The sequence below is a fragment of the Eptatretus burgeri genome, chromosome 13 (genome assembly GCF_056783735.1).
Source record: "Eptatretus burgeri isolate ZD-2024b chromosome 13, Ebu_testis_v1, whole genome shotgun sequence".
In the NCBI taxonomy this organism is placed as follows: domain Eukaryota; kingdom Metazoa; phylum Chordata; class Myxini; order Myxiniformes; family Myxinidae; genus Eptatretus; species Eptatretus burgeri.
In genome coordinates, this window is record NC_140973.1 from 41,823,294 (window position 1) to 41,842,541 (window position 19,248).

Below are 19,248 nucleotides of genomic sequence, written 5' to 3' on the forward strand. Positions count from 1 at the left end.
ATCCCCCCTAGTCTCGCCCTTCCTCTCTCCCCCTCCTCTCTCGCCCCTCTCTCTCGCCCCCACTCTCATCCCCCCCTCTCCCGTCTCCTCTCTCGCAGATATTGGTCGACAGATAAATGGCCGTAACTTGGGAACTGCTCGTCCAATTAATATCAAACCTCAAAGGCACATCCGTGGGTCCCCAGCAATATTCCTGGCAAGTTTCAATCAGATCGGACCGTCAATCGTGCAAAAATAATAAATAAATAAATAAACATTAATTGTGACGTCTTTCGTGACGTCATATCACCGTGTCTTGTCATTGGTCAACAGATAAATGGCCGTAACTTGGGAACCACTTGACCGATTAATATCAAACCTCAAAGGCACATCCGCGGGTCCCCAGCAATATTCCTGGCAAGTTTCAATCAGATCGGACCGTCAATCCTGTAAAAAAATAAATAAATAAATAAATAAACATTAATTGTGATGTCATAGCACCATGTCCTGTCATTGGTCGACAGATAAATGGCCGTAACTTGGGAACCGCTCGTCCGATCGACATCAAACCTCGAAAAGGCACATCTATGGGGCCCCGGCAATATTCATGCCAAGTTTCAATCAGATCGGACCGGCGGTCGTCGAGAAACGGCGGTCGCAGACAAACACACACACACACACACACACACACACACACACACACACACACACACACACACACACACACACACACACACACACACACACACACACACACACACACACACACACACACACATTGCTGGAATTATAGATAGATTGTGTAGAAAAAAAATTCCAAATGAACTTTTTTTATTAATAACTGAAGAGATCAAACTAAACACTGTTGTAGTTGAAGGAGGTTACATGTCAGGAATACCTGCAAAAAACATGTACAAATCAAAATTTACTGGTTGTAAAAATATTCAACCCCTTCGGTCAGCACTTGGTGGAAGCACTTTCTCAGGCAATGACTTTAATGAATCTTTTTGGGTAAATCTCCACCGGCTTTGCACAGAGTGATGGTGAAATATTTCCCTTTTATTCATGTGAAAATTGCTCTAGTTCTGCCAAGTTTGGGGATCGTCTGGACTACAATCTTCTAGTTTCACCATAAATGTTCATTTGAGTTCAAGTCAGGACTTTGACTGGGCCACTCAAGAACATTCATGTTGTTCTTATTCAGGCACTCCAGTGTGGCTTTAGCTTTTTTTTTTGTTTTGGATCATTGTCTTGCTGAAATGTGAATCTCCCACGCAGGTTCATATTCATGGCTGAATCGAGCAGGTTTTCATCAAGGATTCTCCTGTACTTTGTGTCTTCCATTGTCCCTTATATCTGAACAAGCTTACCAGTCCCTGCTGATGAAAAGCAGCCCCGTAACATGATGCTGTTACCACCATGCTTGCTAATAGTGATGGTGTTGACTGGGTGATGTGCAGTGTTCGGTGTGCACCAGATGTAACGCTTTGATTTAGACCGAAAAGTTCAATTTTTGTCTCGTCTGACCATAAAACATTTCTCCACATGCCTGCATTATCATTAAGATGCTTTTTCGTGAACTCGATGAGCTTTTAGATGCGTCTTTTTCAGTAATGGCTTCTTTATTGCCACCTTTCCATCGAGGCCAGCTTTGTGAAGAGAACGGGACATTGTTGATTGATGAACACTGACCCCCATCTCAGACATGGAGCTTTCAATCATTATTGGATTTACAGTGACATCCCAAACCAGTTTCCTGCTCGCCCTGCTGCTGAGTTTGGATGGATGACCTGATCTGGGTAGAGTCTGGGTGGTATGATGTGTCTTCCGCTTCTTAATGATTGATTTCACTGGACTCGGTGAAATGAGTAACTTTTGAAATCTTCTTATAATCCTCTCCTGAAATTGTGCTTCGACTCCACTTTATGTCTGACTTCTTTGGAAAGCTCCTTATGGTCTTCATGTTAACCTTGTTGGTTGACCAAGTGAGTTGCACCTTAAAACCACTTCGATAAGTGGGTGAGCTTAATTTTTAAAGTTAAACCACTGATTATAAATGGGTGAAACCGATGACACTTATTTTGTAACCTGTTAAACAAATTATTTGCTCCTGAAGTGATTTAGGGTTAATTAGGCAAAGGGTTTGAAACTTCGGCCCATAAAAAAATGTTGGGTTTCCAGGAACTTGCTGTTCAATGAATGGGGGTAGGTAAGTAGGGATTAAAAAAATAATTTTTGGGCATGTTTAAATGGAAGCAGTACAGTATTTGAGATTCTTCATCTTTACAACCAGCATGTGCATGTTGATAGTAGAAAAGATATCGAATCATAAACTTTAACATGCCCATTGTGAGATACCAATTATGGGTAAAAACAGTATTGTGTACAAAAATCGGAGGATTAAATGACACCAATTTAGTGTTTCTCTGCAAGGTTTCCTTCAAACAGTGAACCTGGTCTCAGCAGTGATAAAGATGGCATAGCATTCACATGGCTCAACAGGACATGTGAAGGAATTGGAGAATACTAATCTCCCATTCATCATCCCTGAAAATTTTGTACATTCAGATGTATTAGACCCTTTCCATTTGACAAAAATCCTCGATACTGCTCTTTGGGGGCATCCATGAAGTATATATATACTCTTCAAAATAAGAAACTTTACCCCGCCCCCCCCCCACCTCTAACGAATGCACTTTAAATTTAATCTGCATAATCTGGCAACATAGCAATTGTTACCCCCCCCCCCCAGATCCCCTCTTCCCCCCTCTCCCCTCTCCCCCTTTCTTCCCCTCCACAAACCCCCTCCCTCCCCTCTGCCTCCTCTCCCTCCTCTCTCCCCTCCCTCTTCCCTTTCCCCTCACCTCTTCACTTACCCTGTTCCCCCCTCCTCTCCTCTCATCCCTTCCTTCCCTTAATGGAAGGTCTTTGAAAGTGCCAATAAGGTGATTTGTGTTCTCCAGTGTTCAAATATATAATTCAATTGAAATAAATTCAGATTTTAAAGATAGAAGAAAAATGAAATTGCTGAGCTTTACCGCTGTTGATGCAGCATCTTGTACACTACCTTATTTAACACGTTACATTAGTTATTCGTGTTTTTTGTATGTGTCCTTTATGACGTCCCTAAAAAATGGTAAGTTTCCTGTTTGGAATGATTTTCAATTTTGTTTGACTGACAGACTAAAAAAAAAAATAAACCAATGTCACCCGCAGGGTGACCCGTATCTTGCCAAAAGGTGACCACGTGTGACTTATTTAAGGTCACACTGAGGTGAACTGAGCTGCTATCCACCAAGAGCGACTCCTTGAGGAATATCTGCCTACGAGAGATTCCGATGAGAATCGTTCTACAGAGTAACCATGAAAAATATGCTTTTGCCTCCTAACGTCACCAAATGACGTCATAATGTCTCAAGCTTGACATATCTAGAAAGCACTCATCGAGGTGTTCAATTTGAGGTACTACACGATATGGTTCCTAAAACTTGAAAATTTGACCTTGGGGTCAAATATGTTTGACCTTTGGCGCTAACCATGAAGGTCAAGGCCAATGGCCACCAAAAATTAATCGGCTGAGCGCCAGACCATGAACTATATTCCCATGAAGTTTGAAGACTATCCGATCAAAATTACTCAAAAAATAAGGGTTTCGTCGACTCCTCTGATTTGCGACAAAGTGACCTTGACCTTTGACCTTCACCTTCAAAATTTTATGCGCTGAAAGGGACCTCTATAGGCCTCTGATATGGTAAGTTACAAAAATTTCCAATGATACTGTGCTCTGCAGAGTGATTTATACGTGATTACAGACAAAAAAAAAACAACAAAAAAAACATATGAAGGTCAAGGCCAATCGCCACCAAAAATTAATCAGCTGAGCGCCAGACCATGAACTATATTCCCATGAAGTTTGAAGACGATCCGATCAAAATTACTCAAAAAATAAGGGTTTCGTCGACTCCCCTGATTTGCGACAAAGTGACCTTGACCTTTGACCTTGACCTTCAAAATTTTGTGCACTGAAAGGGACCTCTATAGGCCTCTGATATGCGAAGTTACAAAAATTTCCAATGATAACTGTGCTCTGCAGAATTTTTTATACGTGATTACAGACAAACAAACAAACAAAAAAAACATACAAGCTGACTAACATATCTTGCAAAAACTTCGTTTTGGCAAGATAATAAGTCTAACTACTCTGCGCATGGGTGATCAGGTCGAATTCAGAGCCAAAGTCCTGCTCAGCTGCAGGTACATTCTCTGATCTGTGTTCAAAATATACCATTCAATTGAAATTAAGTCATTCTTCGATCATAAACTGACGTTTGTAGACAGACAGAGACAGACAGACAGACAGACAGACAAAGCGAACCAATTGCTTCACCCCATTTTTCACTTCATGATTTTGGGGTACTAAAGGCCACTTTGTATGCAGAACATCAAATTGTGATTTTACCTTTCATACAATTACAGGTTATTGAGCTGTTAAAAATGGGGAAATAAACTGGAACTTAGACTGAGATTTATTTGATCTTATTACCCTTTCCAGAGGAGAGGGTTTTTGCATTTGGGTCCGTTTGTTTATTTGTGAAAAACGAAGATCTTTCAAGTATATTGGTTGGTTGCATCTGTCTGTCTGTCTGTCTGTCAATTGCCGACAGGTCACAATTTTAATTCGATCTTCACAAAATTTCACCACCTGGTGGAGTTCAGCATAAGCAGGAAGCCTATTGTTTTGAGGTCAAAAAGTCAACATAGGCCAAAGTTCAACAACCTAGGTGAGATTTCTAAAATCCTTAATTTTCATCCAATTTACTTTAAATTTGAAGAGTATTTGCATATTTGGTGAATGAATTCAACCACCAATTATTTTTAAGGTCCAATTTAATTTTATGGATTTTGCAAGTATCGTGCTATGCACAACATCGTTCTTGTTTGTTTGTTTGTTTGTTTGTTTTATCCGCACAGAATGTGCAAACGTAGGCCATAATCTATTTTTTTTCAACCAAGTACCTCTACAAAGTATGTACAATTAGAATGTAAGTATATCTACAAAGTACACATGATAAAATTAGAATGCGAGTACATCTATAAAATCCGTACTGTCAAACCACACAAAATGAGTCCGGACGAGGGTCTGCAATCTTTGATTACTCGTTCTTGTTTCCTATTTTTAATTTCTTACTTTCTCCTTCATCAGAAAAAATGCAACTTCAGTGAATTTCTGTTGAGGCGGCCATGTCTTTGCCTTTGGGTTCCAAATCTGCTGGGAGAATCATGTGCATCCGGAACATGGTGTGGTGTGATGTACGATGCGTGTGCAGTGTGTTGTGATGCCATTTGTTTGACATGGGGCAACACTGTTTGCCATCCACATCGTGTTGCCTGCAGATGGTGTGGCAAAATCGATTTGCCGTCCACAACAGCCTGTAGTTGTTCTGCCGGAGAACAAAGTATTGTTTTCTCCAAATGCCATCTGCAGGTAATATTATTTTAGAAATGTCCTTGCCATTGTCAAAACATGCTTGTGCTCGTAGTGCTACGAGGCTTATTGTGACTTTTTACTGTACAGTGGTTTTTGGGGATCAGTGATATGCTTGTTAGCCATGTTTATAAAATACAAGTTCCCTTAAGAGGAACTTTGAGGCAGGAGGTGGCCATTGGGTCCATTAAAGCCTGCACTATTACAAACCTATGGTTGTTGGTCCGTGCTCTATCCAGGGCTTCTAGCAGGTGGTGCACTACCATCTCGTATTACCCCTCTCTCTAACCATCGATACCCAGAATCTTTTCTACCCCCATTAACCTGATCTTACCCAACCCACATAATTGGAGGCTACCATGTTCCCTCCCCTCCTCTCCTCATTTATGCCTCCCTTCCTTTCCTCTCCTCTCTTTCCTCTTCATTCATGCCCATTGCCCATGCTTATTAAGTCTTTCCCCTATAGCATAGGGGAAGGTTTGTTTCTACAATTGGCATCCCCAATTTTTAATTGTACCACAGAGATTCTTAGACCCCTGAGCAGTACAACCATCATTTATAATTTTTGTTTTCTTCCTGTACTCTTAACACTCCAAATTTTCAAACTATATCAATTTCTGAGCTGTATCTCAGAGCCAGCTGGGACACTCGGAATGTAATTTTGCATCGGTAATGTGAATGGAATGTAAGTGGGGTTGACTTCATTAAAAAAAAAAATTAATATATTTTTTTCTATACGTTATCGAGGCTCGTCTCAGAGCGAACACACAGGACATATAACAAAGGGAGCAAGAGATTAGGGGTAGGAGAGGGAAGCACAAAACAGTTGGGAGAAGAGACATTAAGAGATATGTGGAAGGGAGAGGGATGGGGTGGGGTACATGGATAAACAGGATGGACACTTCAGGGACTTTCAGGAAAGAAGGCAGGGAATTTGAAGGAGTTGGGTATGGGGTGGATTAACGGGTAGAAAAGATCATGTGTTGGATGGGGAAACGTATGAGATGGTGGTGAACAGCTGTTTTGAAGATTTGGAGGGAATAGTGGAATTGAAAAGTGTGTAGGAGTTTGTTCCAGAAGCAGGAAAAAAAAGGAATGAAAGAGTGCAGGTGAGCAGTAATTCTTGATTTTGGTAGTTTCACTCGAAGGGGGTTGCCAGAATACAAAATAATTCCCAGGATGAGTTAATGTCTGAGAGAGTAGAGATGGGAGACCCGTATAGAAATTTGATGGCTGCTTGAAGTCCCTGCAAATCGGCCTGAGTGAAATGCCAGACTCGACGATGCTGAAATTGTTCTCTATTAACAGCCAGAGAGATGTCCACTTTGAGAAGCATATGGTCGGATGAACCGATTGGATCGGAGGAAGAACAGCAGATATTAGCAGGGAAATTGGTCAAAATCCAGAAGTCCAGAAGAGATGGAGTACGTTGAGATCCTGTTCGGGAAGTTGACCGATTGTCAGTCCCAATGAGTCGCTGAAGTGCCATAGCAAGTGAGAGAGGTGCCCACACCTAGCCAACTGGCATGATGACAATTTAAGTCACCACATATGAGGAAGAGAGAGTTGGGACGAGAGGATAGAAGTTGGTCCATGTTTTCGGAGAGTGAGGTGTAAATGGAGTCATCACTGTTGGGTGGACGGTACAGTACCCATACAAACATGAGGTGGGATTGGAGGGGAAGCCGTAGCCAGAGCTTATTTCTGGCGGTGTGGGGGAGTGAGGGCATTTCAGGGAGAATGAGGAATATAATTTTTGATGAAGAGAGCAATTCCTCCGCCAGGATGAGGCTCAGGTCTGTCATGGAGGAGGGAGTAACCAGGGAGAGATACTAAGGAGTTGGAGGTGTCTTGAAGGAGGAAAGCTTCTGTTCTGCAGATTATGTCTTTTGTCAGTGGCAGCCTGTATGGAAAGATCTGTCAAGTTAGAGTGAAGGCCCTGGATGTTTGAAGTCCACACTGTTAAGGAAGAGGGAGGGGAGAAGGCTTTGGGTGTGGGGGAAGGTAGAATGAGGGAGGAGTGGGGAGGTAGGGAGAGTTGTTGACAGTGTGTGGGGGATGACTGAAGTGGTAGAGGAGAGGGCCAGATGAAGAGGAGGGGGACAAAAGGCTCTGTGGTGATGCGATGAGGCACAGTGGGGAGTAATAAGAGAGGGGACAGAGGGAAGTCAAAGACTGGAAGAGGTGGAGGAATGAGTGGGAAGAGAGAGGATAGGGGAAGGAGGCAGTTTTGTGGATGTGACCGGGGGGGCGGGCTTTGAGAAGGGGGAGTAAGGAGGGAAATTAGAGGGAGAGGGGTAAGAGGAAGAAGTGAGGGGGGAGCTGTTAAGAAGGTGAGAGCGAAGCTTGGGGGGGGGCAGAGAGAGAATGAAGGTTGCTTTTGAGAGTGAGGAGAGTTGATGAGAACAGGTACGGGAATGGGGAAGGAGGGCGAGGGGAGAGGTGGAGAGAGGGTAGGATGAGACTTGGGAGTGGGCAGGGGGAGGCACCAGATTTGAGTTGGGAAGAGGGTGTTTGACCTAATTCTTAAGATCATGACCTAATTATAGACATTTTAACATTTCTCACCATGACTCGACCAAATTCTGTCCGATTTGAACGAAATTGCCCTCTCTCGATAGCTTAGGGCAAGGCGCATTTACACTTAATTTACATTTTACCTTTTCGGGTTAAAGGTTGAGGTCTTGCACCCTGAGGAGAACTAAACCACCATTTAGGTTTTTCTCAGGTTTTTTTTTCTGCTAATGTCCAATCTGGAAAGCGGAACTGAACGGGACTTTCAGAATGAAATTTTGCATCAATAATGGGAATAAAACTTTTCAGGGTTGACATAACTTTTTTCATCTTGACATAATTTTCAAGGTCATGACCCAATCATAGACATTTTAACTTTTTTGCACAAAAACTTGACCAAGGTTTGTCCAATTGGACCTAAATTGCCCTCACTAGATAGCCGAGAGCAAGTCACATTTACGCTTAATTTACATGATACCCCTCCGAGTTACAGGTCACGGTGAAATGGTCGTCTGAAAAAACAAAACAAACAAACCAAAAAACTAGTTTTTTTTTTTTGTCATTGCTCAATTTTGCCAATGTGAAATCTCAGATAGCTTGGTCTTCCATGATGTTTTTGCATCATAATCATGTACCTGCACTGAAGTTGTGTACCTGATATTTGATTTGTGTCCGTGACCTTATTTTTTTTCGAATGGTGACCTAATTAACAAAAAACACATTTTTGATCATAACTTGAATAATTTTACTCTGATTTTGATGATGTTGAGTTTTATCGATAGATGAGATGGGGACACTTTTTTATTAAAATCTACACTCCATCCATAAATGTAGAAGGTCAAGGTCATATCGTGGTCTGAACAAAATATGGCCATCAATGCATTGCTGGCCAAGGTTAAGCCATGGGTGATAGTCAAGGGTAAGCCTCCCCCAGTTGGTGGAAGCGTACCCTTTGTGATTGCAGATATCTAGTTGTCTTTTCCCCATCACCACGACTGGCAGCTCATTTCAATTTTAGTGTTCTATCACCTCATCTAAAAAGTTATATGAGCTTCAAACTTGTATAGAAAAAAAAGAAGTGAACTTAAGCCTGAAAATGAATGGACCATCCATATATTTTGGAACGTTGGATTGGGATCCAGGGCTGTCACTTTATTTGGAAACTATTTTGTTTTTTTCATACAACTTTGAAATGATTTTGGCAGTGGATGAATTACCTTGGCAGGTTCTTTTATGAAGCTGGAGGACAAGTGCTGAGCAAACAGGATGAGCAATGGATGGAGTGGGATGTAACAAAGCTTCAGGTAAACAGTGTTTTGAAAGTGTAATGTCCTTTGGCAGACAAGACCAAAAAAATGTATTTCTGTATTCCAATTCATCTCTGTTTGTATTCTATCTTTATTCGCTTGGCATATCTATCAAAGCTAATTTAAATCTCGTGCTTACTTGCGTGCGTGTTGTTTGATAAAACATGTGGTGGTGAAATGGACATTGGGTTGGCAGAATAGCCTGGAGGTATGCACACTCGTCTTGAAGCTGTCTCGCCTGGGTTTGAATCCTTCTTGATCCAGCTATAAATTGTCATCCTGGTGTTTCACAAGCAGAGTGATTCATCAAAAGTGTGTGGCGTTCCTTGGATGGACATTAAACCGGGCATCCTGTCTGCCGGCGTTAGTGTGTGGACGTTAAAGATCACACAACTTGGTCATTCGTGAAAAGCAAGCAAGCTATCACCGGCATCATGGTTCAAATTACAAATTCTTACCCGAATTCCTGCTGGGAAGGCAATGACAAACCACACCGCATAACCCTTGCCAATAATCTGCTTTGGCAGCCCTCCGCTCTGTAACACAGTATGGTACATCACAATCAGAATGGACATGTATTAAAAGCAGAACACTACCTTCAAACCCATACAATCTGTTTGTATTGAATCATGTTCTCAGGCTACTAGGCTATCTAAAACCATTCTGATGAATGTGATTCATTCAGATTCGAACATTTTATATATAATGATGATTATTATTATTTTTATTCCCGTGCTTTCGAAGAAAAGCGGGAATATTGTGATTGTCTCCGCCGTCCGTCCGTACGTCCGTCTGTCTTACCCTGTAACTCCTCCTACACCGTTTGAAATAGTCACTTGAAACGTTGGGACATAGTAGATATATGTATGGGGAAGTGCACAGCACTTTTGGATTTTTGATATGACCCCGAGGGGCCGGGCCAGAGGGGTTGGGTCATGGGGGTCGATAAAAAAAATTCTTATTGTTTTTTTTCTTTTAAGTGTATTTACCATTGTACATGGTAAATTCTTTTATAAAGAACTTATTTATGTGGCCCCCATGAGTGACAAACAGTCACAGGTTTTACTGTATTTATCTAATTGATTCTGAATAATTATAATTAATATTATGCACAGTTCTGTATTGCTGGACAGTGTTAAATTAATGTTTCATGAAATGTTGACATGCTTGCAATGACTTCTGATTTAGTAAACATAGTAAGTATTGGTCATAAAGCACATCAAATAGAAAAGAATAGTCAATCCATTTTGTAAGATAAAATTTCACCTAGCGTTAATGGGACAAAGCAGTGCACGCGGGAATATGCGATGGTGTGCCATCGACAACGTAGTTCTAGTCTTAAAAATGAATGTCAATTTGAATGTTCTAACAAACTCGAGTTTAACAAGCTGCTTTATTTTGAGCTTGAAATGAGTGATGCCTTGTCCGGCAGCATTCCGAATTCCATGTTTGCATGTAATATGCCACGTCACTGATATGGACAGTTGCTTTTGCCTTTCATTATCGCCATGGTGTCTGCGGCCTGGAATTCCACCATTGTGATTGTTTTGCTTTGCAGTTGATAAGGTTTTTTTATGCATTTCAGACATGTTCTGCGTTCATGACATAAATGACGTATGTCAATACGTATCGGAATGAAACGTGAACCTTTTCCATCAAATGGACCAAATGATGGGCAATGATGAGACATGTTAGGACATTTAACCACATGAGTTTGGAGTCAATCTGATCTCGTGTTTTGTTTATAGACGCGAGTTGCTGCGGTGAGCCGGAAATGGCTGATTGTATTTAACCAGCATTACACTATCTATTTGAAGGAAATGTTTATGTTGGAAGCCGGTTATAAATGAATGATTGAATAACGGTAACTGACATATTGGATGACTCTTTAAAACCGGGAATGCACAGTGCCTGCATTTTTATTATTTATTCACTTATTTTGCCAAAGGGCCCTTGTAATGCTGATCATTGTTGTCTGATCTTTGGATGTGTGCAGCCTGCTGTGTGCAGCATTCTTACACAACCCGACGGGTCGTACAAAGAACTTGGAGAAACGTTGTGTGAACTGGAACAAGCTTTGAACTGTGGGAAGAGTCCCTACCTTATTGGGGTAAATGTACCTCGTGGCAACCACCTCACCACCTCATCTGTAAAATTTTTTTTTTAAGCATGTTGGCATTGCATTTATTAGTGGTTTCCCTTATGCAACACCTGATGTGCAGGTGAACATGCAGACAAGGGTAGCAGAAGTGAGAGTTCTTGTGCACAGGTTGTATAGATGACTTGGAATGATAAAGGAGAAGAAAGAGCTGAGGGAGAAAAACGAAAGAGGGGAAGGAAAGTTGTTAATGCAAGTTGAATTCATGATTTGAGGAGGTTTACAGTGGATGAGCACCTACAGTGTTTTAGAGCTCATTACGGGTAAAAATTTGATGAAACTAGGAGGATATTAGTTTGTCGTGTGATAGGGGCATATGCACATACATGCACCTGATGAGTAATGCTGTTGGTTAAATCTAGAGCTTTATTTATCTTTACATTCAACTGCAAGGTTTTCCAGAAGAAGCAACAACAGAAAATGTTGGAAAATACTTTTGGAGATATACACTGCATTTGGGGACAGCACTCTGAAACTCGAAATGACTCGCCCAAACTGCACTTGCATAATTTTCCGACCTTGCAAAATAAAAAAAGAATTTAATTTGTGACGTTTTGGACAATGCTACACCACTCGGTTTGCAAGGTGCAATACGATGGTCGAGTCCTTGAGTCTGCCAGCATGTTAACGCAGCATGCCATTCTCCATTGTCTGTTAGGAATTAGTTTGAGGATAACCACGTCGAAAATCTCGGAGCAACCTCATACCCAGTTGAACCAATCTGAGACATATTCGATCACTGCTTGAGGGCCAGCATTGAATGACCACATTATAACACTAAACCTGTAGAAATGGCCTGAAGAGTGATTGCATATTACTATGCTTCATGACCGTGCGACCCTATAAATATATGAATTAATGGCTGTGAGTTGATAAGTGCTTCCTTACTCTTCCAATAGTTTCAGTAATAGACCGGGAGCCCGCAGGGGTCAGGGTAGCTGGAAAGCTAACAAATTTTCTTATGTATAGTAATACTCTATATTCATCCCTACTCACAGAAATTGACATCTGCCGTTGCGCCACTGGTGGGTGTGGTCTAGGAGGCCATTACAATGTACTCAAAAATTGAGCTCGATCAGCTCCATTACCTAACAAACTAAAACCTATCAAAATATAAGTAGCATGTTCTCATATATTATTAATGATCAACGACAGACATTTTTAGTGGTGGGGTACCCCCGCCAGATGCCAAAAACTGGTACCCCAAAATTACGCTAGATCAGCTTGTGAGCTAACAACTTGAAACCAGTCTCAAATTGTTCAGCACAGCCCACTGCATCAGAAATCACCACTGCCAGAGATTTTCAGTGGTGGGGTACCCCTGCCAGACACCCCAATGGCCACACCCTGATAGCTGTCTGAGGTCAGCTCATGAGCTAACTTAAAAATCAGGTAGAAAAAGAAAATATCAAGTAGAAAAAGAAATTAAGCGTATTAACTATTGCTTTATTTCTATGACAAATAAGTTGTGCTAAACAGTCAATCTTAGGAATACGAGAGCACACAGCATGTGAATACATGGAGGTCCATCCATTTGGATAAGAGCTTTCTGAAACCTTATGATATTTGAGTATATGGTTTTAAGTGAGATAAATGAAACAATTCATGAGAAGATAGAAGAAAAGATGATCATTTCTATCAGTCATATCAATTATTCAGTGTCAATCAAGTTTTCATCATCTTGATCTGAATCAGAGTCCTCACTCCATGGTTCATCATCTGAATCACTTGGTTCATGAAGATCTTCATCAATTCCAGTTATAATCGTTTCATCACTGTCACTGTCGATCTCTGTTCCTGCATCTGTGTTGTCCATAGTGCCACAGAGACTAGATGGAGCTGCAGGGCCCTCAAACAAAATAGGTTGCAGTCTGCCGTCCTTGTTTGTGAACCATCCATAATTTGTGGGGGACAAACCATCACCAGGAGATGCTGCAGTGGCATGGGTCCACAGCGTCTTGACATACTGAGCTCGGCGAATCGGCGAGTAGGTGGCAACAGTGTGCAGTCAACCCGTTTGATGTTTGCGAGTGGATTCTCCTGAAATGCAATAAAGGGTATGGTTAGTGCCATGAAAATGAATGAAATTTTATTCAAATACTACAGGAATGAATTTTCTATCCACTCTAATTTACCTGATCAAGTTTGCCAGTCATATCCAACAGTTTTTTTGTATCGTGCTTCATCAACATCTTTGGTTTTGCTTTGTGCGTACATCTGGCAGACGAACTCCGAAGCAACATCAACATCAACATCAACATCAACACCTTCAACTATGTTTCCCATGCCGATGAACATATCAACAAATTGGCCAGTCTCTTCTTTCTTCATGATTTCGAAGGGTTTCACTTTGCCTTTCCTGAAAAAAATAATTCATTGCATGAGAAAATCATTACCACAAAGAGGAATCTAGGAACATTTTAATTCAATAGGAGTACAAGCGTTGTATGATTTCCAATTCCTATGGATTATGCTAGCAGATACCATGCCCTAAACCAATGCTGACTCGATTTCTTATTTCAAATCTGAAATATTTTAACAAATCCAGTTTTCCCTCTCATACAGCAGACTTCATTTGAATCTTTGCTGAAGGCCAATTTTTTTTGCTTACCTGTAGAAGGCTGACGTGAAGTCGCATCCCATAAAGGCATGGTATCCAGGGAGAGCCCTTGGGAGTCCTGGCTTGGTTGCTTCAAGGATGGCTGCGATATTCGATATGTTGATGTATTGCTGGTGGTTTCCCATACCGCAATCCATGATGATAGTAACCATGGCCCTAACCTCTGGTCGCTGCTGTCCAATCGCACCTAGCAGGATCACCAATACATCTGTGTCCGATGCCCTCACGATGATGTGGCTGGCCGTTATGTTAGCAACATGGAAGGCGATGAGGGTATCTGCCTTTTCATGGTCACCTTGGAGATGTGCTGGATTTGAGACAGATATCGTTGGTTGTAGTTCATCAGGGATATACTGGAAACACTCGCCACCATAGAAAACAACTACTGTTTTCCCCTTGTGGATACTCCAGTAATGGTCTTTCTTCCATTCTTGGAGGAGAAATTTCCCAAGTTCATTTTTGAACACTCCATTGTCAAGCAGCTTTTGCCCACTCTGACGGATTTTCTGGTCAGGTCCTGTGATGGTATACTGCAGCTCGACAGCTCCTCTCAGTTTTCTCTCGCTGTCCTTGATGGAGTTTTCAATATACTTGTCGAGGCGGATATGGACTTCAGTTGCCCTCCCTTTGCAAACGACAGATAGAATTGTGCGGGCAATCGATGCATAAGACGCGCCCATGTTGGTTTTGGGAGACAACTGAATGCAGAAGTAATCCACCATCATAGACCTGGCCATAGTCATCATGTGGTAGAGCTGATTCAATGATTGGCTCTGTCTGCATCGCCTCAAGCTTCCTCAACAAGGCCGCTTTCTCTGTTTTAACATGTGATCCATCGCAGTGTGCTAGTGACAGGGGATATGTGATGATTGGGAAGGTGAGGACATTATGAAGGTCAAAACCCATCTTTTCTGCAATAATCACTATCATGCGTACAAACATATCCCGCAGACTTTCTGCATTCGTAATGGCTTTCTGCATGGCCGGTAGTTTGGTTTTCTTCTTCACATTTTCAGCTGCAAAGTTCTGCACATTTGTGCGCTTCACTGGCTGGAGAAACCGGTCGCTATTACCCTCCCATTCTTCTCGGAACTTTTCCCTGGCCTCCTGGCCTCGCTTCAGCGTTGTCAGGAGATATTCCTCAGTAGCTTTAGATGCTGCATGTCCAGTTGTGACATTCACCAAGGAAGCTGGAGCTTCAACAATGAAAGGATTGCAGGATGCATCGATATTTTCACTTAGAGAAGCCATATGGTCATTGTCTTTCTTTGTCCTGAAGGGTTGGCATTGAGAAGCTGCATGTTCCCCAAGTTCAATTCCTGCAAATGTTCTTAATTCTGTGACAGCCATAGCCCTCTGTGTCATGGTCAGTGACCAATGCCGCACAGCGCCTTCTGAATTAAGGAAAGCAACAATACCTTTCATGCTCGATCCAGAGTCACGATTGACAGACTGTTCAAGGGAGAGATCAACAGCAGATTTACTATAATTCTTCTTGGTTCGCCTCATGGAAAATGCACCGTTTTCAAGCACCGCAAGCAATCTAGGGTCAGAACCTTGTAATTTCTGAAGGAAAAGTGTTCCCCATCTGGCATAGTTTGGGCGATGTAAACCAAAGAAAACATCCAGTACTGATGGAAAGACATTGATGTATCCACTGACATCATTAGTCTTAACGCACCTCTGCAACTCTCTCTGTAGATGGTTGATGAGGAAGATGTAAATTCCCCAGAACTGTGCTGTTGGTCCATGGTCACCATCAAGAATCTTGTGGAAGAATACTTCATACTTCTGAAGATGTTGCAAGATGATGGGGTCTTCAATGTGTGCAGCTTCCATCAGGTTTGGATCAGAAGGGACTCTGTTCATCACTGCATGAAATTCCTCACGTTCCTCTAATGACAAGTCCAGAACAAAGCACTCGTACATCTTCTTCTCCAAAACATTTGCTAAGAGTTCATGAATTCGGGTACATCTGTTGTAAAATTTGCCTTTTTGCCTTTTATGAACCCAACCATCGACGCCTCAGCAAGTACTTCGGCTTCAGTCAGAATATTCTCTATGCCGCTTTCATTTATCAGGTTTCCAATCGCTGTATAGAAAGCTAATTCAACATGGAAATTGCCAAGCATTATCAACAACTTGTTAAACAATGGCCTTTCAATTTCTTGTATAGAATATGCTTTCAAAGCTACAGGAAGGTCATAGGTTACGACGGCATACTCCTGCCCTGTTTCCTCTGCAACTCTCAATGTACGGATCATCGTCTCCCTCACAACATCATTGTTCGTTGGTGATCTCAATATTGGATCCATGTAGCAAATGCGTTGTAGAGGCAATGTGTCATTCATATATTTACTGATGAATCCAGAGTGTAGTGGAGTGTCTGTCCCCATTATGTAACCTCCAAAACCAATATAGGTCGAGGGGTTTCAGCTGAATTTTTATATTCTCGGCTGTTGATGTTGTGGCGCAAACAAATTTGGCTGTCTTCAGAGGTTTTCTAAATGGCAGGATTTCACGCTCAGCCCCCACAAATTTCCATCTGTTTCTTCCCTCTCGGAAGTCGGTCATATTAGCATTTGGACCCATTGCATCTGGCAGGACATTCTGGTAGGTGTGGCCAACAGTTGTATGCAGCGTTGCTTTGCCATCTAACGTCTCTTCATTGGCATCATTATTATCCCAGACAGAGGCAATGGCTAGATGTGGATCCCACTGAATGCCATCTGGTGCACTGTGGTCACTTGATTCCACAGAATATGCAAATTCAGTCTCCAAACCTTTGGTTTCACTGTAACTGATGCTGTACCCAGCCCTGTTCAAAATTTGCAATGACAGCTCGGATCCTGTCAATGAAGCAAAACCAAGGCCCATGGCTGTGTGCTTCCATGGTTTGACAGTCCCGCGTGTAACATTGAAAATTGCATCTGATGCCATTGAAGTCACCTTGCTGTCAAGGCTATCCATATGCGCTCCACGGAAGCTTGGTGTTTGGCTACCAAGAAGACTCCTGAAGAACAGGTCTAACTGTTTGGGAATGTCTGGGGAATGTTCCTTTAGATTCTGTACTGTAGCTGGGTTTGGTGTCCTAGTTTTTGGAAGTGTCATGATCTGGGATCAAAGATGCAGAGCTGTCCATCGCAACGCAACGATACTCCCAAGTATCTCTCCCTGGTTACTCCCTCTTACGGTATGACAGACCTGAGTCTCGTCCTGGTGGAGGTGTTGCTCTCTTCATCAAAGACTCTATTCCTCACTCTCCCTGCACTGCTCTCACTCCCCCACACCCCCAGGAATACCTCTGGCTTCGGCTTCCCCTCCACTCCCACCTCATGTTTATATGTGTACTGTACCGTCCACCGAACAGTGATGACTCCATCTACACCTCACTCTCCGAAAACATGGACCATCTTCTATCTTCTCATCCAAACTCTCTCTTCCTCTTATGTGGCGACTTCAATTGTCATCACGCCAGTTGGCTAGGTGTGGGTACCTCTCTCACCTGCCATGGGACATCAGCAAAAGCTTTCTGCGACTCATTGGGACTGACTCAATCGGTCAACTTCCCGACCCGGATCTCAACCAATGGTACTCCATCTCTTCTGGATCTGATTTTGACAAATTTCCCTGACAATATCTGCTGCTCTTCCTTTGCTCCAATTGGTTCTTCTGACCACGTCCTTGTTAAAGTGGACATCTCTCTGGCTGTTATCAGAGAACCACCTCACTGCCGTCGAGTCTGGCATTTCACTCAAGCCGACTGGCAGGGTCTCCGAGCAGCCATCAAACTTACAGACTGGTCTCCTATCACTACTTTCTCAAACATCAACTCATCCTGGGAATTCTTTCAAAGAAACTTGCTCTCCCTCATGCACAGATTTATCCCCTCTCGTGTTCAGTTGTCTTACCCTTCCTCCCGCCCTTGGTTTACTGAAGCTTGTGGCGAGGCAGTTGTCCTGAAACAACTTGCCTTTGCCTCATGGAAAGCAAACCCAACTGAGGGCAATCTCAGTTCTTTCCACAAAGCTCGGAACAAGTGTGTATCTACCCTCAGGAGAGCCAGAAAACAACATCTTTCTCATCTCAAGTCTGAACTCTCAAACCTCTCTCCCTCCTCAAAATCCTGGTGGCGTTTAATCAAATCTGTTTCTGGTGTATGTTCCCCCTCCATCCCCTCCCTTACCTCAAATGGCCGCACTGCTGATTCCACACGTGATAAAGCTGAATGTCTAAACTCGGTGTTTGCAGCTAAATCTTGTGTCCTAAACCCATCACTATCTCTACCCACTTTACCCAGTCGCACCCAACTGTCCCTGGACTCTGTATCCTTTTCTCCTGACAAGGTGGAGAGCTTGCTTTCAAACCTCGAGTCAGATTCTGCAACCGGTCCAGACGGCATCAGCCCACGTGTCCTCAAAGCCTGCTCTTCTGCTCTTGCTCACCCTCTCTCTGTTCTATTCACCCTCTCATTTTCCCAAGGTCATCTGCCATGTGCTTGGAAATCTGCTAACATCACTGCCCTGCATAAAAGGTGCAAAAACAGATCCCTGTAACTATAGACCAATCAGCCTTCTCCCAATCATCAGCAAGGTTATGGAATCCATCATCGCTTCAGACATGAAATCCTTCCTCTTCTCCAATGGCTTGATTTCCAATCATCAATTTGGTTTCAGACCAGGTCACTCTACCCTAGATATGCTGCTACTGCTCTCCCATCAATGGATGGAGGTCCTCAATGCCAGACAGGAAATCCGAGCCGTATCCCTGGACATATCACGTGCTTTTGACACAGTCTGGCACCCTGCCCTACTCACCAAACTCTCTTCCCATGGTATTCAAGGCCATCTCCACTCATGGCTCGCAGACTTCCTCTCCTGTCGCAGTCAACGTGTGGCCCTAAATGGAGTTCTTTCATCCCCTCTTCCTGTGCAGGCTGGAGTTCCTCAAGGTAGCGTTCTGGGCCCTGTTCTTTTTCTGGTTTTCATCAATGATCTCTCGGACTCTCTGGAAAATCCTCTATTTCTCTTTGCCGATGACTCCACCCTCTGCCGTACCATCTGTCATCCCTCAGACCGGCAAGCAGCAGCTTCTTCGCTCACTGCAGATCTGGATAAAATCACAAACTGGTCCAACACGTGGAACATGTCTTTCAATCCAGACAAATCTCACACTCTCACTATGT

The 19,248-nt window shown here is 42.7% G+C and overlaps 2 protein-coding genes across 8 annotated transcripts in view; one reads left to right on the forward strand and one right to left on the reverse strand.

Moving 5' to 3' along the window:
• Positions 1-19,248, reverse strand: part of NBR1 (NBR1 autophagy cargo receptor) — a 129,864-nt gene that overhangs the window by 22,724 nt on the left and 87,892 nt on the right. For 2 of the 4 annotated variants that reach the window (XR_015050708.1, XR_015050709.1), the window contains 2 exons: positions 13,579-13,802; positions 12,869-13,483 (listed from right to left, as the gene is read on the reverse strand). The gene's annotated coding sequence lies outside the window, so the exon portion shown is untranslated. Of the gene's footprint in view, positions 1-9,743; positions 9,822-12,868; positions 13,803-19,248 lie in introns of those variants that run through there. The other 2 variants (XR_015050710.1, XM_085852194.1) reach the window with 2 other exon arrangements.
• The window catches only part of MARS1 (methionyl-tRNA synthetase 1), a 74,517-nt gene that overhangs the window by 9,764 nt on the left and 45,505 nt on the right, over positions 1-19,248 (forward strand). For all 4 annotated transcript variants that reach the window (XM_085852190.1, XM_085852189.1, XM_085852192.1 and 1 more), the window contains exons 3-5: positions 5,374-5,464; positions 9,204-9,282; positions 11,282-11,395. In XM_085852190.1, coding sequence (XP_085708316.1) covers positions 5,374-5,464; positions 9,204-9,282; positions 11,282-11,395 — 284 coding nt within the window. The remainder of the gene's footprint in view (positions 1-5,373; positions 5,465-9,203; positions 9,283-11,281; positions 11,396-19,248) is intronic.